Source organism: Muntiacus reevesi, chromosome 2 (genome assembly GCF_963930625.1).
Source record: "Muntiacus reevesi chromosome 2, mMunRee1.1, whole genome shotgun sequence".
NCBI classification, from domain to species: Eukaryota; Metazoa; Chordata; class Mammalia; order Artiodactyla; family Cervidae; genus Muntiacus; species Muntiacus reevesi.
Window position 1 is genome coordinate 173954622 of NC_089250.1, and position 23962 is coordinate 173978583.

Consider the following 23962-nt stretch of genomic DNA (forward strand, 5'->3'; position numbering starts at 1 on the left):
TCGCTCAGTGGTGTCCAGCTTTCTCCCCGCCAGGCTCCTCTGTCCAGGGATTCTCCAGGCAAGAATACTGGAGAGAGTTGCCATGCTCTTCTCCAGGGGATCTTCCCAACCCAGGGACAGAACCCAGGTTTCCGGCACGGCAGGTGGATTCTTTACCATCTGAGCCACCAGGGAAGTTAGCTTTTATGAGAGTTAACTATTACTCGCCCTTTATATACCACCACGGCCGTCACACCAGGAAGCCTTCCCAGTCTACACCAAGTTCCTTGGCCCTCATCCCTCACGCTGATTAACCTGCCACCCAGTAGACCAAGACCCGAGCGGGCAAGACCAGACTGGCCCGACCCGGGCCTGCAGGAGACGTGAGGGTCACAGAAGCCACTCGAGGACACGAAAGGGCACGACTACACGCCTCACCGAACACAAGTTCGCAGCAGCCAGCAGATCGGGACCCAGCCGGGACCCGGATCCCGGCCCCCGGCCCCCGGCCCCTGGTCCTGGACAGCGTCCCTTCAGTTCCCCAAGGCCCCGCCCCCAAGGCCCCACCACGCCCCCGGCCGTGTCCTGTCCGCGCCCGAGCTGCCAATAAAGTTGCGCTCGGAGTTGGCCGGAAAACGTGCCGTAATCCGCACCGCGGCCGTCGTAAAAGCGCCGGTCTCCCCTGGTGACTAGCAACGCGGGGAAGATGGCGGCGCTGCTAGTGCCTGAGGCCGCGGCGCCCCGGGGCCCGACAGAAACAGGGGAGACGACCGAGGAGGCGAAGCTGAGCCGCTCTCTGAGCCGCCTGCTGCCCGGGCTGGAGGCCGACAGCAAGCTGGGCCGGCGGCGCGCTCTGGAGGCGCTGCAGCGGGCGCTGGAGGCGGCGCAGCCCGAGGCGCCCGACGCCGACCCCGACGCTGCGGCTGCGGCCTTCCAGGGCCCGTGGGTGCACCTGCTGCTGCCGCGCCTGTTGCGCCGCCTGGCTGACCCGGCCGAGGGTTGCCGCACGCTGGCCGTGCACCTGCTGGGGCTGGGCCTGCGGCGCGCCGCGCGGCCCCGCGACGCCCTCCCGCGCCTGCTGCCCGCGCTCGCCGCGCGGTTGGCCAGCCCCGAGCCCGCGCGCCGCCCGCCGCCCGAGGCCTGTGAGGAGCTGCGCCTGGCGCTCGTGCAACTCCTCGGCCTGGCCGTGCGCCTTGCCGGCGCCGCGTTCGCGCCCCACCTGGACGACGCGGTGCGCGCGCTGCGCTGCACGCTGCTCGACCCCTTCGCCGCAGTGCGCCGCGAGAGCTGCGAGTGCGCCGCCGGCCTGGCACGCGCCACTCCAGGTGCCAGCCCCCCGTCCCCTCCCTGGTGACCCCCTCCCCGCGCCCTTCTGCAGCTGCAACCCCAGCCCCGAGCGCAACGCCTGCCACATCTCCCGGTCTCAGCGCCTCTCCTGCGCTCCGGGCCTCTCCTCTGGGCCCTCGCACCCTGGGCAGCAGTGAGCCAGAGCCTGCCTTGATCTGAGGACCTGAGCGCTGAGAGAACTCGCTGGAAGTACCACTGAAATAGCGACCTCACACAGGTCTGAAGCAGCGGCAGAACTGCAGAGGCTGGAGGATCCACCTGGGTTCCACGAAGAACACCACCCCCCCCCCCCCCCGGTCCTGACTTTCTGTGAGGCCCGTAGAAGCGGGGTGGCTTTGCCTGAGGCGGTGCTGGTGGGGTTTCCTGTGCTGTGCTGCTTGTCTGGCTCGGCAGGACCTGGGGACATGCGGTCTCTCCCCACTCCGGGCACCTGTCGCAGCCATTGGCAGCTTCAGGCTCTCCCCTCCCAGCTGCTCTGTTCAGCTGACATGGGGTCCAGCCCCAGGCCTCTGAGAGAGGTGCTGTTTGAGTCACTCGTCCTGTCCCTGCGTCTCTCCAGTGCTGAGGGTACAAAGCTCCCAGCGGAACCAGGCCAGAGTGGAGGCCCCCAGGCTCCCCTGGTGACTGGTGGCTTCCCCACCCCACAGACCACTTCCACATGCAGTCGGAGTCCCTGATTGGCCCCCTGATGCAGTCCATCTCCCACCAGCACTGGAAGGTGCGGGTGGCCGTCATCGAGGCCACGGGCACGGTGATCCAGTTCGGCAGCGGGAAGTCAGTGGATGATGTCCTTCCTCACTTTGCTCAGCGGCTCTTTGACGACGTTCCCCAGGTAAGGGGAGTTTCTCCTCCGGGCGGTCCCTTTTCTCCACCAGAAGCGTGCCAGTGTACTATTTGTCACTCACTTTTGTCTTTTTTTAAAAATATATATGACACCAAAATGTCCTTCCATCATTCCCAGTCACAGGGTGTTCCTATTTCACATTTTTGAGAGACTGAGGGAGAACTGACTTGTCTTGGTATGTTTGTTATTCTTAATTCTAAAGAATGGGGAAGAGGACTGTTTGCTTTTAGGAAGAAACTCTAAACTGAGTGTTTCCACGGTTTGTAGAAATATGTGTAACATGCCGTTCATCAAGGTGATTTAATTGAAAAACCACAGAGATTGGCAAACCAGGAGGATTGGAGCCAGGGTTGGTGTATTTGGGTAATTCCTTCCCCTTGGCTTTGGGGCCTGCGGAGACAGACAGACAAGACAGGCAGGCAGGTGGAGGTGAGAGAAGCAGCTCTTTTGTTGGCAGAAGCCAGCTCAGAGTCGTGGATCTAAGGCAGTGAGGAGCAGAGTGAAGGCCGCAAGGGCAGGCTGTCTCCCAAAGGGAAGAGTGGGTGAAGGGCTCCTGTCCCTGGGGCAGGAGGAGCGGTGGTTGCTGGTGGGGCGCCTGCAGGGCGGGGGACACGTGGCCCCTGTGACCCTGGCAGGGGGAACGCCAGCCTTCTCGTGTCCTGTCCGTCAGTACTTACATGCCATCGTGTTCCTTCCCACGGAGATCCTCCATGTCTGAGGCTGGGACCGGTATGAGTGCCAGGGCCCCAGTTGGAGCTGGCCTCCTCCAGGCCTGGGTCTGTCAACTCCAAAGACTGCTCTCCAGCACCCCAGCTGGCCTCCAACCACAGCCACACTGGGTCATGTTGCTTGTTTTCTTCTTCTTCTTTATAATTGAAGTGTGTACTTCATTTGCAATGTTGTGTAAACTTTGACTGTACAGCAAAGTGATTCAGTTACACATGCATGCATTCTGTCTTCTAGAGTCCTTCCCATTGTGGTTTCTCACAGGATATTGCATATAGTTCCTTGTGTTGTGCAAGAGGACCTTGTTGTTTACCCATGCGTGTATACTAGTTTGTATCTGCTAACCCCAAACTCCCAATCATTCCCTCTCCACTCCCCTCCCCCTTGGCAACGCAACCCAAAGTCTGTTCTCTGTGTCTGTGAGTCTGTCTCTTTCATAGGAAGGTTCGGCTGTGTCATATTTTAGATTTCAAATATAACTGATACCATATGGTATTTGCCTTTCTCTGATTTACTTCACTTAGTATGATAATGTTTAGGTCCATCCATGTTGCAGCAAATGGCATTATTTTGGTTTTTTATGGGCGAGTAGTATTCCACTGTATATAATGTACCACATTTTCTTGATCCATTCATCTGTCCATGGACGTTTAGATTGTTTCCATGTCTTGGCTATTGTAAACAATGCTGCAGTGAACATTGGGGTGCATGTATTTTTTGAATTATGTTTGAACATATGCCCAGGAGCTGGATTGCTGGATCATATGTTAGCTCTAGTTTTAGTTTTTTTAAGGAACCTCCATACTGTTCTCCTTAGTGGCTGCATCAGTTTATATTCCAACCAACAGTGTAGGAGGGTTCCCTTCTCTCCACACCCTCTCCAGCATTTGTTATTTGTAGACTTTTCAAAAAAAAATTTTTTTATTATTGTTTATTTTATTTTAAAATTTTTTGCTGCACTGGGTCTTCGTTTTCTCCGGCTGTGGTGAGCAGAGGCTGCTGTTCATTGCAGTGATTGGGCTTCCCGCTGCAGTGCCTTCGCTTGCTGTGGCACACACGCTCTAGCACGTGGGGGCTTAGTTGTCTGGCGGCCTGTGGAATCTTCCCAGACCAGGGGTCAAACCTGTGTCCCCTGCATTGGCAGGCAATTCTTAACCACTGGAAGACCAGGGAAGTCCATTTGGAGACTTTTTAGTGATAGCCACTCTGACCAGTGTGAGATGAATATCTCATTGTGGTTTTGATTTTCATTTCTTCAGTAATTATTGATGTCAAATGTCTTTTCATGTGCCTGTTGGCCATCTGTATGTCTTCTTTGGAGAAATGTCTATCAAGGTCTTCTGCCCATTTTTTGATTGGGTTTTTTGGTTTATTGTTTTTGAGTTGCATGAGTTGTTTGTATATTTGGGGAATTAATCCCTGTCAGTCACATCATGTAAATATTTTCTCCCAGTCTGCAGATTGTCTTTTTGTTTTGCTTATGGTTTCCTTTGCTGGGCAAAAGCTTGTGAGTTTGATTAGATCCCATTGGTTTAGTTTTGTTTTATCTCTATTATGTTGGGAGACTGACCTAAGAAAACATTGGTACGGATTGTGTCAGAGAATGTTTTGCCTATGCTGTCTCCTAGGAGTTTTACGGTGTCATGTCTTACGTTTAAGTCTTTAAGACATTTTGAGTCTATTAGTGTGTCTGGTGTGAGGGTGTGTTCTAACCTTATTGATTTCCATGCAGCTGTCCAGCTTTCCTGGCACCGCTTGCCCTTTCCCCCTTTGTATATTCTCGCCTCCTTTGTTGGAGATTAATTGACTGCAGCTGTGTGGATGACTTCTGGGCTTTCTGGTCTGTTCCACTGACCCATGTGTATGTTTTTTTGCCAGCACCATGCTCTTTTGATGACTGCAGCTTTGTAGTATTGTCTGAAGTCTGGGAGAGTTATGCTTTCAGCTTTGTTCTTTTCCCTCAGGTTTGTTTTGGCAATTCTGGATCTTTTATGGTTCCATATAAATTTTAGGATTGTTTGTTCTCGCTTTATGAAAAGTGTCATGGGTAATTTGATAGGCCTCAAATGAAATCTGTTGCTTACTTTGGGTGGTGCAGCTGTTTTAACAGTATTCGTCAACCCGGGAGCAAGGTGGGTGTCCTTCCACTGCTTTGCGTCATCCTCGATCTCCTTTATTAATTTTTCTCGTTCTCACTATGCAAGTCTTTCACCTCCTTGGTCAGGTTTATGCCCAAGTATTTTAACTTTTTTGGTTGCAATTTTTAAAAAGGATTTTTTTTTTTTTTACATTCTCTTTCTGATGTTTCATTTTAGTGTAAAGAAATATGTTGTTAAGCTTGCTACCTTGCTGCAGTGGGCGTGGTGTGTACAGGCACGCACACCACCCTCTCAGACACAGGCCTGCCCGGGAGGTTCCTGTGCAGAAGGCTGCGAACACGCCACAGGGCTGAGACAGGGCCACGGAGCCTGCTGTGGTCAGTGAGGGTCCGGCCTGAGCCTGGAGGACATGGGCTCAAACCAGCGAGACTGGGCATCCTGGCGATCTGTCCCAGACCCAAGATTCGGACAGCACAGCTGCTGGAGCAGCGAGCTGGCCCTGGGCCCTGCAGCGCCTGCAGGGTGGGCCCGGCTGCCCACCCTGTGTGGGGGGGCTGCTGACTGTCTCCCTCCCGCAGGTGCGCCAGGCGGTGACACGCGTGGTGGGAGGCTGGCTGCTGAGCCTGCGGGACCGCTACTCCTTCTTCCACAAGCTCATCCCACTCCTGCTGAGCGGCTTCCACGATGAGATCCCTGAGATTGCGTAAGTGACGATGTGGGGCCGTGGCCGGGCTCCGGTGCCCCAGGCCTGCCCGCTCTCCTCCCAGGCGCAGCCTCTCCTCTGTTGTCATTTCCTGTGGCGGCGGCTTCTCCTCTGGGCCAGAGCCCCCTGCAACAGCCCCCTCCTGCCTACTGAGCGGCCCCAGGGCTTTGACCGGGCAGTTTTGCACCTTCAGCCCCTCGCCCGGCTCGCACACAGGAATTTGTCAGGCAGAGATGGGGGCTGGCAGACCCACTGGCACGTTCTTTTAGGCAGGGGCCCCCGTGGCCAGCCCCCCTGAGCCCCCCGTCCCCGTGGGCACGCCCTGACCTGCAACTGTCGTGTGTGGTAGGTGCGAGGCGACCAGCCTCTGGGAGCAGGTCGGCCTGCAGTGGCAGACGGAGAACGAGGAAGACCTCAAGGACAAGCTGGACTTTGCCAGCCCTCCCCCGGCCCACCACCCCTCGCCAGGTGAGTGCGGCCGGCTTGGGCTGATGAGGTGGGTGTGTCCTGGAGGTGTGGCCCGGCAGCTGGAAGAAGCCCTCGTGGTCCCAGGCCAGCCGAGGAGCGCGAGGCTGCTGGGGGAGTTCTGAAAGCCGGGTGCTTTGTCAACTCACAGAGTTCTTCTGTGAGCCTCTCCTGCAGGAGAGACACAGGCCATAGTGGGACACAGCCCTAGCATTTCGGGTGATGCCTCCTCAGAACAGAGGATTCCATTGGTGGACCCCCATCCTGCCCCTTGCTGTGGTTCCTGCCAGACTGGGAGCGCCCGCTCATGCGCATGTGTGTGTGTGTGTGTGTGCACGCCCATGCACACATGGGCACCCATGTTTCCCCTCAGCTCCTGAGTCAGAGCCGAGCTGCGTTTCCAAGGAGGCCCCTGCCTACCGGGCCCCAGCCCCCCTTCTTGCTCCAGGGCCTTGCATGCATCTAGTTTCCTGTGTTGAGGAAATTCTGTCGGGGGCTGAAGTCCCCTGTGAACGTGATGGGGCACCTTCATCACTGCAGGCTATCTGCAGGTGTTTTCTTACAGTGGAGCCGTGACGGGGTGACACTGGCAGGACAGAGCCTGGTAAATGTGCGCCAGGTCAGACGGGCAGTGCCGTGGGAGGCACCGAGCCTGGGGCCTGCAGGCCCTGCCAGACCTGGTCGGGTGAAGTCAGGCCCCTCGAGGGACTGCGGGCGTGATGAACTAGGGGACAGGTGTTGGCACCTGGCGCTGTTCAGTGTGAGGCCCACGGGGAGGCTCCTCCCTGCACCTGGGAGGCCTGTGTCTTTTTTTTTGTCTACCTGTTGACTCAGGCAGCATCACCTCCCACACCGCGCAGCTGCTATAAGGGGAAATCACACATGTTTTGGAAAAGGTACAAAAAATTAGTTGCTAGCAGGGACTTTTTCTGACTTACTGAAGTTTGAGGACGCACCATCTTCTGAATTACCACGTCCACCATATCATATACAGGAACGGAGGTCAGAGGGGTTGTCGGAGTGAGGCCACGTGCCCGCCTGCCAGCGGACCCCTCCCCAGACTGTCCTCATCCCCCAGACTTGCCCCAAGGGGCCAGCGTCACCAGGCTTTTTGTCTTTTGCAGAATTATAACAGGCTCACTTAAACAGCTAACAGAATCTGAATCTCTGGAGCTAAGTCTCTCGTAGACCGTAGAGACAGAAAAGTAACAGGAGCAAAAATTCAAAGTGGGGCTTCGTGGGTCAAGCTGTTCTTCTCACCAAAACACCCTTTAAGCTCTGACTTGTCACAGTCTCATTTCTATTTCTAGAGTTGTTTTGAATCTTTAAGATGAAAATCTTGTTATCAAAATCCTAGAAGGCTTTTTTATAGAAATTGAGAAATTTGCCTTGAAATTCACAAGGAAACGCAAGGGACCTAGTGCAGCAGAAACTTTGAAGACGAACACCCAGGTTGAAAGATGAGCTCGTCTGACTTCAAGACATAAAGACATAGAAACATAAAGCCAGAGTGAGTGGGCGCGGGGGGGTCGGCATCAGACAGACAGGCCTGTGGGCAGAGCAGAGTCAGATAGATACACGGGTGGCCTCTGGATTCGGATGAGCTGCAGAGACAGCTCGGGAGAAAGGGCGTCTGCAGTGGAGATGGCGCCCCTGGACCTGGATCCTGTCCTCCTGTCGCACGAGGCTGAGCCCCAGCAGCCTGTGGGCTTGAGGATAGGACCCACACACTCCACAAAGGAACGACTGGTGGACTGGTTCTGATCAAAACGAAAACGTCTGCTCTTTGGAACATGCTGAGAAAATGAAACTGAAGGCGCAGACCGAGGAGATGTTTGCAGATTGTGTGCATAGGGCTTGTTTCCAGAGCACAAAGAGAATGCGCAAACTCAGCATCGGAAACAATCCAGCATTAGTGGGTAAAAAAAGATTGAGAAGACACTTGCCTGAAGACACACAGATGTCAAGTGAGCACCTGAGAAGATGTCCCAGGTCATGCATGGGTCCCGAGCGGAGCGGAGCGCACAGTGGAGCAGCAAGGAGACATCGGCCCTGCAGCTGGTGTAGACGCAGCGGAGCCACAGGTCCTGGGCGTGGCGGAGGGAGCGGCGGGGGTGGGGCGCAGAGCAGAGGGAGGGTGGCACGACCGCTTTGAAAATCCATCCCTGTTTCTTAAACCATTAAGTGCCTTCCTGCTGGGTGCTCCCGTGGGCACTCCTGGGTGTGCCCACCCAAGAGAGCTCCTGTTAGCGACAGTCTGCACCGGAGCAGCTCAGGCAACCATCAGCAAGTGGACAGACGGACAGACAAACTGTGGTCTGTCCACAGTGGCACGCTCAGCAGTGAGAAGGCCTCGTGTGCCCCACCACGCGATGGGGCTCAGCGTGCCTTTCCGCGTGGAGGGGGCCGTGCGCTGCGCTCGCAGGAGGTGGGAGAGGCAGCTCCTCCGCGGTGACCGGAAGCCGGCCGAGCTGCCTGAGGGAGGGGTGGGCGGTGGGGGGTGTCGGGAGCACAGGGCGCTTCTGGGTGATGCATGTGTTGTCCGGAGAGCCGTGTACCCGATTGTTAGCACTTTGAACATGTAGCTTAATGTGTGTCGCGCCTCACCGTTACTGAAATCTTCCAAGTAAGTAATGACACTCTGTGGCCTCATTTCCTTTTGTCTTCAGAGTCGGGCTGTGTTCTTTAAGGCCTCAGAATATAAACCTGTAGGTCTGCCTTAAATGAGGGACGTGTCATAAACGACCTTCCCACACAAGTCGGTGAGGTGTGGGTGTGTGAATGTCACCATCTCCCTTCACTTTCACGACCCGCAGAGAGCCGCCCGGGGCTGGGCTGCCGAGAGCTCGTCTTCAGAAACCTCTCCAAGATCCTCCCCGCCATCTGGCACGACATCGCTGACTGGGTGGTGGGCACCAGGGTGAAGTCGGCGCAGCTGCTGGCCGTGCTTCTGCTGCACGCGGAGGACCACATCACGCAACACCTGGAGCCCATGCTGCGCGCCCTGCTCCGCGCCTGCGCCGACGAGGAGGCGGCTGTGGTCTGCAGCGTGAGTGGCGTCTGCGGGACTGAGGGGCCCCGGCCTTCCTTCTCAGCTCTGCCGGCCGTGAACTCGGACCTCAGCAGGCACATGGTCACCTCTGCGTGAAGGTGTAGATGTGCCATGGCCCCCCGCAGGCTCTCCTTAAGTGCATGCGGGCGAGTGGCCCCGCATCCATATGAAAACAGCGTCCACCCACAGGCCCTGCGGTGGTCAGCTTGCAAGGACCACGGGCAGGCAGATGTACAGAGCAGCCCCCAGTGTCCACCTTAGGTGGCCAGGCCTCAGGACGCTCTGACAGCCCTCCCACGAGCCAGACGCGTGACTTCCTTCCCCTGGCAGTTCTGAGCTCACAGGAGGACTCACTTGTTTTTGTGAGTGTTTGAGCAGGTTCCAGGAGGAAATGTGCCCGCAGAGCTGTTTCTGGGGGTGAAAGCGTGCGAGGTAGATGCCGAGCAGTGTTGGGGTGTCAGGAAGAGGGCCAGCTGCCTCAGCCCCCCTCCCATTCCCCCACCCCCCAGTGTGCGAAGTCTGCAGAGCTGGTCGGCAACTTCGTCAGCCCGGAGGTGTTTCTGAAGCTGATCTTGTCGACGCTGAGGAAGTCACCCTCGCCCTCCGGCCTCCTGGTCCTCGCCTCCCTCATCCGAGGCTGCCCCAGGGAGGCTCTGCAGCCACACGTGAAAGGCATCGCCATGGAGCTGGCCCAGGCTCGCATCTGCCAAGGGTCTGAAAACGTGAGCATGCTGGGGGGAGGGTGGGGTCTGTAGAGTCAGCCCGTCTCCATGGCGACGCAGTCCTCTGCGGGGGGCCATCCACGCGTAGGCAGTGACAGTCACCCTTCCCTCAGGCCCCTCAGGGACAGCCAACCGACAAGGTAGCTGGGGTGCAGTCAGCGATGTTCTGTTTGGACCCATGCACTTCCTGGCCCGTTCTGCTCCATCCACCATGGTGCACAGGTCACAGTGGCCACAACTCAAGTGCCCAGTATTTGTGCTCACATATTCATGGCCTATGGCGGCCTCACTGGACAGCATGGGGTGGAGCACTTCCATCACCGAGGGCAGTTCTCTTCCTTGGATGGCACTGCTGTGGGTGATCCTGGGCAGAGGGCCCTCCACCCAGAAGCTGCAAGTCTGCCCACCCTCTGTCAGCCCACACACCTCTCGGACACGGTGTCTCCATGACAAGCTTGCCCTTACCGCGTCATTTGGCTTCTAGTGGGGCTTCCAGCAGGCGGCCTGATTTGGCACTCGTTACTGGGAGCTATTCTTGCTGGTTACAAATTTATTGTCTTAAATTGAGCAGTAAATCCATTACATCTGAAGCTGAAACAATCTAGGTAGTTAGACTTAGTCATTTGGAATAATTTGTAATTATTTCCTATTGATGGAAAAATAACGACCTTGTTTTTGTTTGGTTGTGATGATCTTAAACCTTGACTCTTTGCATTGGGATGTGGCGCTTCTGTCTGTCTCTGGAACAAGAAGGCTTTGCCTCACTGGGCATCTGCCCTCGCTCTGCAGGCCCACGGGAAGCTGGCCCCGCACCAGCTAACGCTCAAAGGGGCGGCCATGCCCACAGAGGTGGACCAGAGCGGGTCCCAGCTACCGTGCTGGGCACATACACGTGACCTACACACAGGACCCCCGTCCTGATCTGTCCTCTGTGAAACACAGCAAAGCAGACACGTGGGAGTGGTGTTGAGGTCCTTCCCCTGGGGGCCACCCCACGCCCACTCCTGGCCCCGCCCACGCCTGGCCCGCTGCCTGATTGCTGAGTCTGGAGCCTGGGAGGTGGGTGATGGGCTCGGCCCTCCCAAGGAGCAGCCCCGTGTTCCCGTCAGTCAGGAAGCATCTTCTGAGTCATAGACTTTCATTTGTTTTTGTTCACTGGGCGTTACAGGAACCCCGAAGTACACAGAGCGGAGGGGAGAAGCGTGCACCCCTCGTGCCTGCCGCGCCTTCCCAGCCTCATCCCGCTGCAGCTTGACTTTGGGGGGAGGCCTGGGTCGTTTGAAGCCCGTCCACGGTCCCCTGCCCTTCTAGTGTATGTCACTGAACTGCACATGGAACCCATGATCCTTGGGTTCAGCAGGGGTTCGCTTTCCCTGCTGCGAAGAGGGATGCCCTCTCCATGTGCGGAAGCCCGGGCCCAGTCCGCCGTGGCTCCACGGCCTGGCCAGCAGGGCCTCGTCTGAGTGTGGGGCGGGCGTGGGGTGGCTCACGGTGCCACTCTCTCCTCAGCGCCTGTATGGTGAGCGCCTGCTGCAGTGCGTGCAGGCCATGGTGTCCGTGGGCCGGGAGGACTGCCGAGGGGCTGGCGAGCGGCTCCTGGAGGTGCTGGTGACCGTCCTGGCGCTGTGGGGGCCTGAAGGCCTCGGCGACAAGGTGAGGGGGAGCCTCCCGCTTCGCTGCAGCCCCTGGACTGTGACTCTCTCCGTAGTCTCTGCTCTCAAACTCCCAGGTGTTGACCTTGCCCAACCAAAGACAGGGAATCTAGAACATTTGGGTGTGTCATCCTCAATGCGGCCTCAGGGGGACTCAGGATTTTAGATTCCTTCCCACTGAAGTTGACTTCAGTGTCTCAGAGTAAAGACGCTGCTTAATCTTGGAGAAACAAAAGAGAGGCGGCCTCCCTGGTCATTAATAAACCTGCGTTTAAGTTAGGTTGAAAGATACAGGAGAGGCAATATTATCATATTTTCCCTGTTTAGTTACAGTCCAGCTTTCCAGTCACTTCCACTCCCCTGGCTCTGTATTTAACTTTAAACCTCCTGCTGTTTAGCTCCCCACCTCTGTAAGGACCAAGCGGAGACAGGTCTCTGGCCGCTTCTCCCTGAGCTGAGAGCTCGGCTTCTGCCCCTGGTTCTTTCTCCTCCTCTCTGCCCACATCGTGTCCAGGAGGCACCCACACACTGCCCTCACTTTCCTCAGTGCCTTTCTGAACTTTCTTTTATCTCTTTAAAATCCCCCTCTGGAGGGCCCGTGTCTGAACTGGCGGTTTGTCATCATAGGGCCGTAAACGTTATGTTAGAAAAGTCGAGTCGGTCCTCATGGAGGGTCTGCAGGCCGGACTCGGACCGGGGCATCGTGCAGAGTGCCGGGTGCATCCTGTTCCTCAAGCCTGAGGCAAGGGTGGCGGGGTGTGGGGCTGGCAGGCAGCCCTGGCTCCACCGTCCAGCCAGCCCTCCCCATTTTGCCCCCAAAGCAGCAGACGTACTGTTGCCGCTGATCTGGTCAGGTACAGAGCTCAGAGAGGGGGCCTTGGACCCACCTTTGCTGACCACGGCTTAAGTCTGTTGAGCTCAGTCCCTGAAGGTGCCTAGTCCCCTTCTCTGCAGACAGAGTCCAGCTGCCCCAGCCCTCTGCCCTGCAAGGACTGCCCTCCCTGGGTGGTGCAAAATGGGGGCCGTGGGGGATGTTGAGCCTCCTGTAAGTGCACCTTTGTCTGTTTCATTTGTTGTACAGGCGGGAGGGCCAGGGATGTGGGGACCCCAGGTCAGATGGCGTGTGCCCGAGTTGCTCTCTGTCCCTCAGGTAGTGACGGTCTCCAGTGGGTGTGTGAGTCCCACGTTGAGGTTGACTGTCTCAGCCGGTGACTTGCTCCCCCAGGTTCAGGAGACATTGGCTGAGCTGGCTGCAGTGGAGGGCGTGGACAGCAGCCAGGACCTCTTCCGAGCACATGTGAGCCCCCTCCTGGAGTGGCTGGCTGCCTCGCACCAGGACTGGACCGGCCACTCCGTGGAGCTTCTGCAGCTGGACGTGGTGCTCACCCACTCAGGTGAGCCCTGAACAGGTGCCCCGGGCTGGGGTCAGGGTACTGGCGCCGTGGCAGCTCTGGCAGCCCCAGCGCAGACGGGCAGAGCTGCTCAGCACCACCCAGTCAGCCGTGCGCTGGGGCCTGGTTCTGCATTCAGTCATGATCACTGTCACCTGTGGAGATCGGCCATTTTAAAACCTTATTTTAAAAAGTGCTGAGAATGTCTCAGTGAAGAATCGATGTAACGTGGTCTTAAAGGCCTGCCCAGGCACACGTTTTGATGTTGAACCTTGAACGCGTGGCTCAGCGTGGTGCTGTGTGTGTGGCCGTGCTCTTCAGGCCGTGGCGTCTGCACGCTGTTCTCTCTGCCCAGCTGGCTTCCTGCCCTGCGGGTTCAGGGCTCAGGGAAGGGAGAAAGGGAGGCGGGAGGGGCGGGCAGTCTTTCTCCGGCCACACTTTTTCCACTCTGACCCTGGACTCTGAGGCGATGCCTCTGAATAGATTGAAGTCCTGACTGAGTGCGGAATCAGCAGACCGCGCGTAAACCAGAGGGCCTGAGGGTGGCCGTTGTCTCACGCCCGAGGGCCTGAGGGTAGCTGTTGTCTCTTCTGAGCGAACGACCCAGGTCAGCGCAGGGCCTGGTGGGGAAGGCAGCTTGTGACTCTCATCCAGACCCAGAGACCCTGTCAGCCCGTCACGGGCGGGCCCAGGCCCTGAGCAGCGTCACTGCATTTGGGATCCTGCCAGGCTCAGGGCCAGAGCACCGCCGCTCCGTCTGGTAACAGGCGTGGGAAGGTCATTGACTGCCAGGTTCAGGGCACACATCCAGCAGTTTTTATACTCTTGAGTAGTTGATTTCGGTCTTTAAAAGAGTGCTTGACTTCAGTGTTTTTACAAATTTGGTGAGATGTATGAAGAAAAAGTTCACATGGCGAACAGAGCCGTGGCGGAGGCGGGGGGGTGGCCCATGGCGTCCTATGCCGAGAGCGTCCCGCCCGCCATGCCCCGCATGCCTCCTCTGGCGGCCAGAGCGGCTCAGGGCTCCACCTTCCCATCCTCCTGCCGCGCCTGTCTTCTAGGCCCTGCCCTCGGAGAAGCCCTGCCCCAGCTGGTCCCCATCCTCAGGAGCTGCCTTCAGCCAGCCCGGGACCCAGCCATGCGCCTGAGGCTCTTCTCCACCCTGACGGGCGTGCTGCTGGAAGCCCCAGAGACGGTGGATTCACAGGGGTAGGTCAGCTCTGCCGCCACGCTGCCCCCACGCGGAGTTAGGGCTGGGCCATCCCCCACCTGCCCCGACACTGAGGTCTCGTGGGAACTGGGGTGACCCCAGGCTCTAGGCCTGCTGTCCTGCGGCTCCCTCGCCCCACCCCGACTCAGCGCCCCAGGGAAACAGCGCGCCGCCAGCCGCAAGCGCACCACACAGACGCTGAGTCAAAGCTGTGTTCGTGTGGTCATTAAAATTCCATTGAATGAAAAGTTTCAGGGAACATTAACTCCTGATGGTTTATACATGGCCGTGCTCAGCTCTACACGGCTTCTGGTGCCTTTCAAGCCTCAGAGAGTTGATTGAATGACCGCAGAGTTCAGAGATCGGGAAACGCATGTTCTTCGGAGGGACTGGAGGCAGTAAACACCGGACCTCCAACTCGAGGCTCTGGAGGGGAGGGGAGCGGAGCCCTTGGCAGGATGGCGGCAGGCGGCGAGATGCAGTGAGTTGTTGGGGATCTGAGAGAGCAGATCTCCGCCGTCGGCCTGTCCTGGAGTTTCCCAGGGAAATAGCAGGTCATCATTCAGAGCTCGCGTCACTGGACGTTACTCTGATCTGCTGTCGGGCCTCTAGCCAGCCCATCATATTGCAGGAAGTTTTATTTCCTACTTGTCTGCAAAGGCTTCAGGGGTTAGGAGAGACCATAGAAGGTACGGAGTCAGCCCTGGCACCATCCCGTGAGTAGAGAACCCACAGCCTAGCTGCTGCCCCTCAGGGCCCTTGCTCCCCGAGGACAATGAATCCCCAGGAAAGAAGCCTCCGTGCCGGACTGAACTCCCTCAAGAAACTGCACCCGGAGGCTTCTTGTGAAAAGAAAGTCGCTCAGTTTCAACTATTTAGTGAAAGGACTAGCTGTTTTTACAGGCAGGAAAGACTTTGGGAAACAACACCTGCTTGGTTTTGAACTTTGGGATTCTAAAATCATGGCGCCTAAGACAGCAAGGGACCCCTGTCCCCACCCCACCTTGTAAGGACCCCACAGCCAGAGGACAGCGGGCGGGGTCGCCAGGGTTGGGGCAGGAATCCCCGGGTGCTAGAGGGCTACTCCCTGCTCTGGGCGCCCAAGACGTCAACGGAACCGCGATCCCTTCACGTCATCCCCTGACGCGGAGCGATTCCCTCACGCGGAGCGATCCCCTCACGCAGAGCGATCCGCTCACGTCAACCCCTGACGTGGCGCGATCCCCTCACGTCGTCCCCTGGCGTGGAGCTGTTCCCTCACGCGGATGTCATGGAACTCCTCTCCCGTGGAACGAGACTGGGTGCTGGTGGTTCTGGGAGAGACTGTGGGTCCGCCGGCTGGGCTTTCTTGTCTCAGGATCCAGCTTAGGATGCGTGTGCATTCTCCTCGCGCAGTGGGACTCATCCTTTGGGAATCTGCTGCGTTTTCTGCCCCCAGGACCTCACTGGAGTCAGAAGCAGCTCAGGGGGCCGCTGCCTGTCCCTCGTGGCCAGCACTCAGGCCCTTGTTGCCACTTCGTGTGGGCCACCTCGGCTGGGACGCGAGACTGACCTCTCCAGAGACCCCTGGTGGATCACTTTTCAGGAAACAGCGGCTCTTTGCTAAAAATCAAGCAGGTTGAAAACCTGGGAGGCCTGTGAGTCCCCCTGCACCAGGTTCGAGGTCAGCGGCTGCGGGGGCTCTGGAGCGCCCCCTGCTGGAGGTCCTGGGGCCCTGGCGCTGGTCAGACTGACGCGGCTCCTGGAGGCAGGGCCACCTGTGCAGCCTGTTCCGGAACGACCTCGGGACACAATCGATGGGTCGTGTGCTCAGCAGGATAGGTTTTGCGCCACCAGCAGAGGCGTGTGGGGCAGACGAGCTGTAAGAAGAGCCAAGGCTTTCCCCTGGGCTTTGGATGGGGCCTCAGCTGTGGCTCCACGGTGTAGGCCCGGCAGTGGGGCTCGGGGCTGGGATCCTGGTTTCGTTTTGCTTTGGGTTTGTCCTGACGGCGTGTTGAGAGGAGGGGCCCCCACCGCGTTGGCGGGAATGGCCGCATCTCCTGTTGTCCTGGCACGTGGGGCCGTGGGCACAGCCCCAACCTGCCCTCCTGTTGAGGTGGTGGGTGTGGTCAGAGGGACTTCACATCGTCTGAGGGACCGCGAGGCCTGTCTCTGTGAGGTTACTGCCCTTGGAGTGACTCGCCATCCCAATGATACCCCGGGAGGGATGGTGGACAAGGCAACCCCTCAGTCGCAAAGTGGGAGGGAGGCTGGAATATACAGCAGCCCTGGGGTCCAGTCCCGGAAGAGGCGGCCAGAGCCCCCGCGCAGCCGTGGGAGAGCCCACGCCCCTCTGAACCCCTGGCCCTGAGAGGCAGGGCACTTGCTCAGCATCCAGTGTTTCTGCTGTTTCCTCTGGCCTTTTCCCTCAGCGCCGTCCATTTCCCAGACAGAAGCGCTGCCTTCAGGGAGTCTGAATGCCCCTTACCCCCTCTCTCCTTCTACTCCAGGCAGCTCCACGGCTACCTGGACACCCTCATCCAGGACATCTTGGTCCCCAACCTGCAGTGGCATGCCGGGAGGACGGCCGCAGCCATCCGCACGGCGGCCGTGTCTTGCCTCTGGGCGCTTGTCAGCAGCGGGGTCCTGTCGGACGGGCAGGTAGGGCCCATGTGTCCCAGGCCCCAGGGGGAGGGGGATGTGCCCTGGAAGAGCACTCGCTCGCCTGAGTTTCCTGTCCTGACAGCTGCAGCAGATAGTCCCAGGCAGACCAAGGTCCAGACCGTGAGGCTCGAGGGCAAGCAGAGGTCTGGGGGAGAGTCTGGGTTTCCCTGGGTTGCCTGGAGGTTTTCTCAGGTGATTGTTACCATTTATGAGAAAAGAACTTCATCAAGGAGTCTAACTTGAGTGTTTATATTCACATCTCATTTAGAGGGGGAATTGAGGAAATAGTAGAAGTAGGGAAAACAGTGTGATGCCTGAACGGCTGTTACTAAGTTAAAATGTCCCCCTGGGGACTTCCCTAGTGGTCCAGTGGCTAAGACTCCACGCTCCCAATGCAGGGGCCCGGGGTTCGATCACTGGTGGGAGAACTAGATCCCACGTGCCGCAACTAAGAATCGCATCCCACAGCTGAAGATCCTGCATGCTGCAGCTAGCACAGCCAAATTTATTTGTAACAACATTTATAAAAACGTCCCCTAAACTTTACTGGACAGGATACCCGGTTCTGCTAGCAAATAGTGGGCTGTGTAGGATCCATGCCTAAGACTTTCTGAATAACAGATTTTTTAAGGATCAGCTGATCAGTGTTCAAATTATCTGGATTTAAAATCAAGACTCAAGTCTGCTTCTCACATAGAAATTTCAGAACAGTGTTCCAGACTCTGTGATGGTTGCATTAAAACCAAGTCTTTCCCATTTCAGGCGATGCACACAGTGTATGCATAGCGGTCTCTGTCCAGCCATGACCCACAGCTCATGTGGTTTCTTATTGCAGATACAGGACGTGCAGGAAATATTGATGCCTCAAATTCTGACCACCCTGGAAGAAGATTCTCAGATGACTCGATTGATTTCGTGCCAGATCATTAACTTGTTTTTAAAGACCTCTAATGGTGTGATTGATCCAGACAAATGCATCAAGATTTATCCTGGTAGGACATGCTTCTTTCCCTGGTCATGTGTGTGTGTGTTTGACAGTCGTTTCTGTCAGAGGAAGAACAGGAAATGCTACTTTTGACTTCTGGTCAGGTTGGTGCTGAGTCTAAACATGGCTGTGGCGGGTTTGACATCACTGAGTAAGTAACGTAACAGGAGAAACAGGACAGGCACCTTGTGGGCCAGAACTGGGGGGTGGGCGCTCAGACGTCCACAGGAGCCGGGGGCCACCCTGCCGCGGGCAGGGTCTGCACCCTGGGAGTGAGGGCCCCTGCCTCACGTGCCCTGTGTCAGTGCCTCCTGGAGCCTGAGCACCAGAGAGTCCCAGACGCACAAGTGCAGCGCGGCCCGAGCAGAGCAGTTTGCTGGGGGTGGGCCTGCCGCTGAGGACCTCGGGGCTCATGGGTGCGCCCTCACTGGAGGGAGTTACAGGCCCTGTGTGCCATCTCTGAGTGAGGTCATGAGCCACAGAAGGCTGCAAGGATAACAGCCTTCAAAACAAGTTGAGCACTTACAGCTGCAGGCTCTGTGGAAAGGGTGCTGGACGCCACCATGTCTGGCCTGCAGGTGCCGGGAGGCAGGCGAGGAGGACAGGCGTTCCCGCAGAAAGAGGAGTCCGCTGTCCCTGTGCCAGGGCCATGATAATCCTGAATCCACTGCCGTGTGACCATCTGATTCCCTGCCGACAGCTCAGAACCAATGTTGGCTTGGAACCTGCTGCACATTTCAGAATGAACTTTCATAGAAAGTGAAAAAAACAAGTTGAGAAAAATGCAAATGGGAGCACAGAAACCCTGGGAGAACCTGGGAGGGTGGCGCTAAGTCTCTAGAAGACACCAGTCGTGGGGCAGGCATCTCGTGTGGGCTCTGAGGGAAAAGCACCTGTTGATAAGAGTCTCTCCCATTCATGGGAAGCGTTCCTGCCCCTCAGGAAGGACTGTTCCCCCAGGACGTTTGGTCCTGGAGGCTCAATAGAAACAGCCGACTTGGCTGGTGGCCTTCATGTCACCAGCCCTCCCCTCCATCCTCAGAGCCACTGTGGGCAGAGAGTAGAGTCAGCACACGCCTTTTCTGCCGTCTACATGGTGGGGAAAATGGGGTGGCTAGGGCATAACGCCTGTGAATGACTGAGCCTGAGCATCTTGGAGATGGGGGAACCCCAAGGCCACCCTACTGGTCAGAGAGCGCAGATTCCCAGGCAGGCCAATCATGCCTCCACTAGGTATCCATGGAGTCCACCCCTGGGCCAGAGCAGCCAAGGGTCCCAAGACACCCCTTCCCCAGCACCCGCGTGTTGGTTTCTTGGGACGGTGCTGGGAGCTTAGCCTGCCCTGAAACCTCTGCTCACACTCCTGCCCCGCCCCCACCCCCAGAACTCTTAAAGCGCCTGGACGACGTTTCCAACGACGTGAGGCTGGCAGCCACCTCCGCCCTGGTCACCTGGCTGCAGCGCGTCCAGAGGGAGGCCTCGAAGTGCTGCTACGAGACCAGCATCCAGCACCTGTACCGCGAGCTCCTTGTGTACCTCGATGACCCGGAGCGCACCGTCCAGGACGCGGTTCTCGGTGAGAGCCTTGTCCCCATGTGGGCCGGCCACACGGGGGCCACCGACTGGCACTGCGGCTCTCGAGGTGACAAGAGGCAACTTGTCCGGGGCGACTTGGAAACTGCTCACAGTGGTAGCAGTTGTGAACGGACGGGTGGTCTCGCTTGGTACCAGGAGCCAGCACATGTGCTCAAGGGGGTTCCTCCCCACAATATGAGCAGGGGTGCAGAGACCGCCTCGCACACATGTGCTCAGCCATGGCCAACACCCCGCCTGGCAGTGCACGTGTTCCAGTCAGCGAACCTGCAGGGACACGTCGGCCGCCCTGTCTTTGGTTTACTTTGGGGTCGCTGGGCGCCGTGGGTCTGTCGGTCTGGACGTGCCTCCCACGTCCAGTGTCGCTCGTAGTCCCTGAAACCCCTGGCGCTTCCCCATTCGTCTGTCTCCCTGTCCCTCCTAGACTTCAGCAGCCACTCAGCTTCGCTGCCTCTGTAGTTTGCATTTTCCAGAACATCATATTCTTGAAATCATGTGGTATGAAGCCTTTTCATGTTGACTTCTTCCACTTGGTAATAGGCACTTGAGGCTCCTTTTCTTTTTTTTTTTTTTTTTTTGAGGCTCCTTTTCATGGTGTAAGGGCTCATTTTTAGCTCTAATACCTCGTCTGAGTGAACCAGTTTATATATACCTTCACTGATCACTTTACACAGGCATCTTCATTGTTTCCAGATTGTGATGATAATGTACAAAGCTCTAAACATCTGTGTGCAGGATTTTTGCAAATGTAAGTTTTCAGCTCCTTTGGATAAATATTAAAGATTGTGATTGCTGGCTCATATGGTAAGAGTATGGTTTGAAAGTGAAAAGTAAAAGTCATTCAGTTTTGTCCGACTCTGTGACACCATGAACTGTATAGTCAGTGGACTTTTCCAGGCCAGAATACTGGAGTGGGTAGCCGTTCCCTTCTCCAGGGGATCTGGAGACCAATCCAGGATGGAACCCAGGTCTCCCGCATTGCAGGCAGATACTTGACCAGCTGAGCCACCAGGGAAGCCCAAGAATACTGGGGTGGGCAGCCTATCCCTTCTCCAGCGGATCGTCCAGACACAGGAATCAAACCGGGGCCTCCTGCACTGCAGGCGGATTCTTTACCAGCTGAGCCACCCGGGACGCCCAAGAGTGTATTTAATTTTTAAGAAATCACCAAAGTGGCTGCACCATTTTGCAGTGCCACCAGCAAGGTGAGAGTCCCCGTTGTTCCACACTCTGCCAGCAGGTGGCATACCGACTCTGGCCATTCTGACAGGTGTCTCCTGATTGCTCCTTATTTTAATTTGCATCTCTCTGGTGACACCATGTGGAGCATCTTCTCACATGCTTACATCTATATCTCTTCTTTGGTGAAGTGTCTGTTAAGGTCTTTGTCGCATTTTTTAATTGGGTTGTTTTTTAAGACTTTATTATACTGTGTACACGTCAATCCCAATCTCCTGATTTATCCCTCCCCCACTTCCCTTTTAGTGACCATACTCTCTTTCTGTTCGTAAATAAGTTCATTTGTATAATTTTTTTTTAGATTTCACATGTAAGCAATATCATATATCTTTCTCTGTCTGACTTACTTAATATTACAGTCCCTAGGTCCATCCATGTCACTGCATATGGCACTACTTCATTCTTTTTATGGCTGAGTAATATTCCGTTGTGTGTGCATGCACATGTGTGTGTCTGTTTATCATATTTTCTTTATCCGCTCATCTCCCCATGGACATTTAGATTGTTTCTGTGTCTTGGCTATTGTTCCTAGTCCTGCTGTGAACACTGGGTTGCATGTACCTTTTCTTTTTTTTTTTTTTTTAATTTTTTTTTATTAGTTGGAGGCTAATTACTTCACAACATTTCAGTGGGTTTTACATTGATATGCATGTACCTTTTCAAATTAGTTTTTTCCTGATACACACCCAGTAGTGGCATTGCTGGATGAAATTGTAGTTCTACTTTCAGGTTTCTGAGGAATCTCCGTATTGGTCTCCGTAATGGTTGTACAGTTTACATTCCCACCAACAGGATAGTGGACTTCCCAGGTAGCGCAAGTGATAAAAGAATCCGCCTGCCAATGCAGAAGCTGTGGGTTCTGTCCCTGGGTCAGGAAGATCCCCTCGAGGAGGAAATGGCAACCCACTCTAGTATTCTTGCCTGGAGAATCCCATGGACAGAGGAGCCTGGCGGGCTATAGTCCACGGGGTCTCAGAGAGTCGGAGATGACTGAGCACATACACACAACAGTATAGGAAGGTTCCCTTTTTTCCACACCCTCTCGAGCACTTATTGTTTGCAGACTTTTTAATGATGGCCATTTGACCAGTGTAATGTGGTACCTCATTGTAGTTTTGATTTGTGTTTCTCTGATAATCAGCGATGTTCAGCATTTTTTCATGTGCTTCTTGGTGAGAAATGTCTATTTAGAACGTCTGCCCACATTTGATTGGGTTATTTCTTTGTTTTGCAGTTGAGTTGTATGAGTTGTTTATATATACCTTTCGGAAATTAGTCCCTTGTTGGCTGCATCATTTGTAAATAAGTTGTATTTTCATTTTCATTTAGTTAAAAATGTGTTTTCTCTCAGACTTCTTTGACCGTTTTGGTGTTCAGAGATGTGTTGTGTGAGCTCCAGCTATTTGGGAGTTTTTCAGCTATCCCTTTGTTAGTGACTTCAGTTTTTACTTCAGTAATTCCACTGTGGTCTGAGAGCAGAGATTATAGTGAAGGTGTGTCTTACAGCCCTGACTGTGGTCTGTTTTCGTACATGTTCCATAAGAGCTGAGAGTTATGTATATTCTGCTGGGGTTGGATGAGACAGTCTATAGAGACTCAATTGATCGCTGGTGCTCTTAGATTCTGCTTTACCCGACTGCCTGCTGGATCTTCCCATTTCTGAGAGGAGTGTGTGGGAGTCTCCCGCACAATAGTGTGTTCATCTACTTCTCCTCACAGCTGTCATTTGCCTCGCCTAGTGTGACACTCTGTTACGGGGCTCATACATAAAGATCATTATGTCTTCTTGAGAACTGACATAATCATGCGACGCCCTCCTTACCCCCGATCACTTCCCTTGCCCAGCAGCCTGCTCTTTATGGCTGTTGTAACTTTAATATGAAGCTAAGGTGGACTTAGTATTTATTTCTGGCATAATAAAAGTGTTTTCCTGTTTTGCAGAAGCCCTCAAAGCAGGCAGTGTCCTCTTCCCTGACCTCCTGGTGAAAGAGACGGAGGCCGTCCTCCACAAGCACCGCTCGCCCAGCCACTGCGAGCAGCTCCTGCAGCACCTGCAGGCCCTGCCGCCCGCCCAGTGACCAGAGTCCTGGGAGCAGCAGCAGCTGGAGGGGAGCAGACGCGCAGCCCTCGTCCTCACCAGGCTGGACCCCATGGCCTCCGAGTCTCGTCACAGGGCACCTGTCAGCCAGCAGCGGAGGACCCTCCCAAGCAAGCCTTGACAGCAAGAAGAATGTATTCCCTGGGCTCCCTGCCCAGTGCCTCCTGGGACAGTGTTTCACATCCAGCGGCTTTTGAAATAACTCTCTCTGAGTGGCTTCTGTATTTTTATGTCTTATTCATACAATTCATTAAGAAGTCTGCCAGAAATCGACATCTAACTTCAAATTAAATGTCAGTTCCTCATACTGGCAGCCTAATCCATGCACTGTGTGTTTTTAGGCTACATACACTACTAGGTTCATGGGTTATTGGCTCTTTCTTGCTTAAATGCCCATCAAGAAAGTTCTTGAGTGTATAGAAAGAAAAAAGCCAAAGTGATTAAAAAGAAGTGTTGTTAAAATAAAAAAAGAAGAAATGTTTCTTCTTTGGGTTCTGTCTAGTGAAACTTTGTATCTCAGTGAAGAAACTGAAAAGAATTTGAAATTTTAAGAACTATTATCAACAAAATCTTCCCCTTTTAAAATGTTATGTGGGTTGTATTTGGTCACAGTATTTTATCTTAGATCAGTAATGCTTACAGTGTTGAAAATAGGATATTTAATCAAATATAATTTTGGTTGCTCTTGTACGTAGCAGTACAGTAAAACTGTGTTATATTTTCCTGCACTTTCTATCCCCAAGTGCCTAAAAGATTTCATTTTAAGCATTATTTCCATAAGCCAAATATTTATGTTAACACAAAAAAATGCTCTATTTTTTCCAAAAATCAAATATTAACATTTATGCTTTGGTATTTGAAAATATAACTTAAAGTATTTATTATAATTATTCTCCACGCCTGTCTTTGTGTTTTGGTAACTGAAGTTGAGATTCATTTCTTCCTCAGATTTAACCTCACAGTGATCCCAGCCTTAAGGATCCTGGGCCTTTGGACTGAGACTCTCACAGCTCGTTGAGGTGCCCTCTGTGGACACCAGGCGGCAGGCGCTCCAAACGAGTTAAGACGAGGGCGTCAGCAAGCCTTCCAAGGGCGCACGCGCCATGGGGTCCGCCTGCACAAGGGCTGGGCACCGAGCCTGCAGCACAGACCCGGGTCGCTGCACCCAGGCCGTGCGATTCCTGGCCGCGGTGACACCCCCTTCTGTGCCCTCC

The 23962-nt window shown here is 55.2% G+C and overlaps 1 protein-coding gene across 1 annotated transcript; it reads left to right on the forward strand.

Annotated features, from left to right (window-relative positions):
• The first annotated feature begins 658 nt into the window (after positions 1-658).
• Positions 659-23943, forward strand: DNAAF5 (dynein axonemal assembly factor 5). The gene is made up of 13 exons (XM_065923633.1): positions 659-1304; positions 1974-2158; positions 5574-5698; positions 6048-6166; positions 8980-9212; positions 9725-9937; positions 11447-11590; positions 12815-12983; positions 14042-14189; positions 16680-16830; positions 17669-17825; positions 19203-19394; positions 22592-23943. The coding sequence occupies exons 1-13, from the start codon at positions 686-688 to the stop codon at positions 22726-22728; spliced, it is 2592 nt and encodes an 863-aa protein (XP_065779705.1). The 5' UTR covers positions 659-685; the 3' UTR covers positions 22729-23943.
• Positions 23944-23962: the final 19 nt, after the last annotated feature.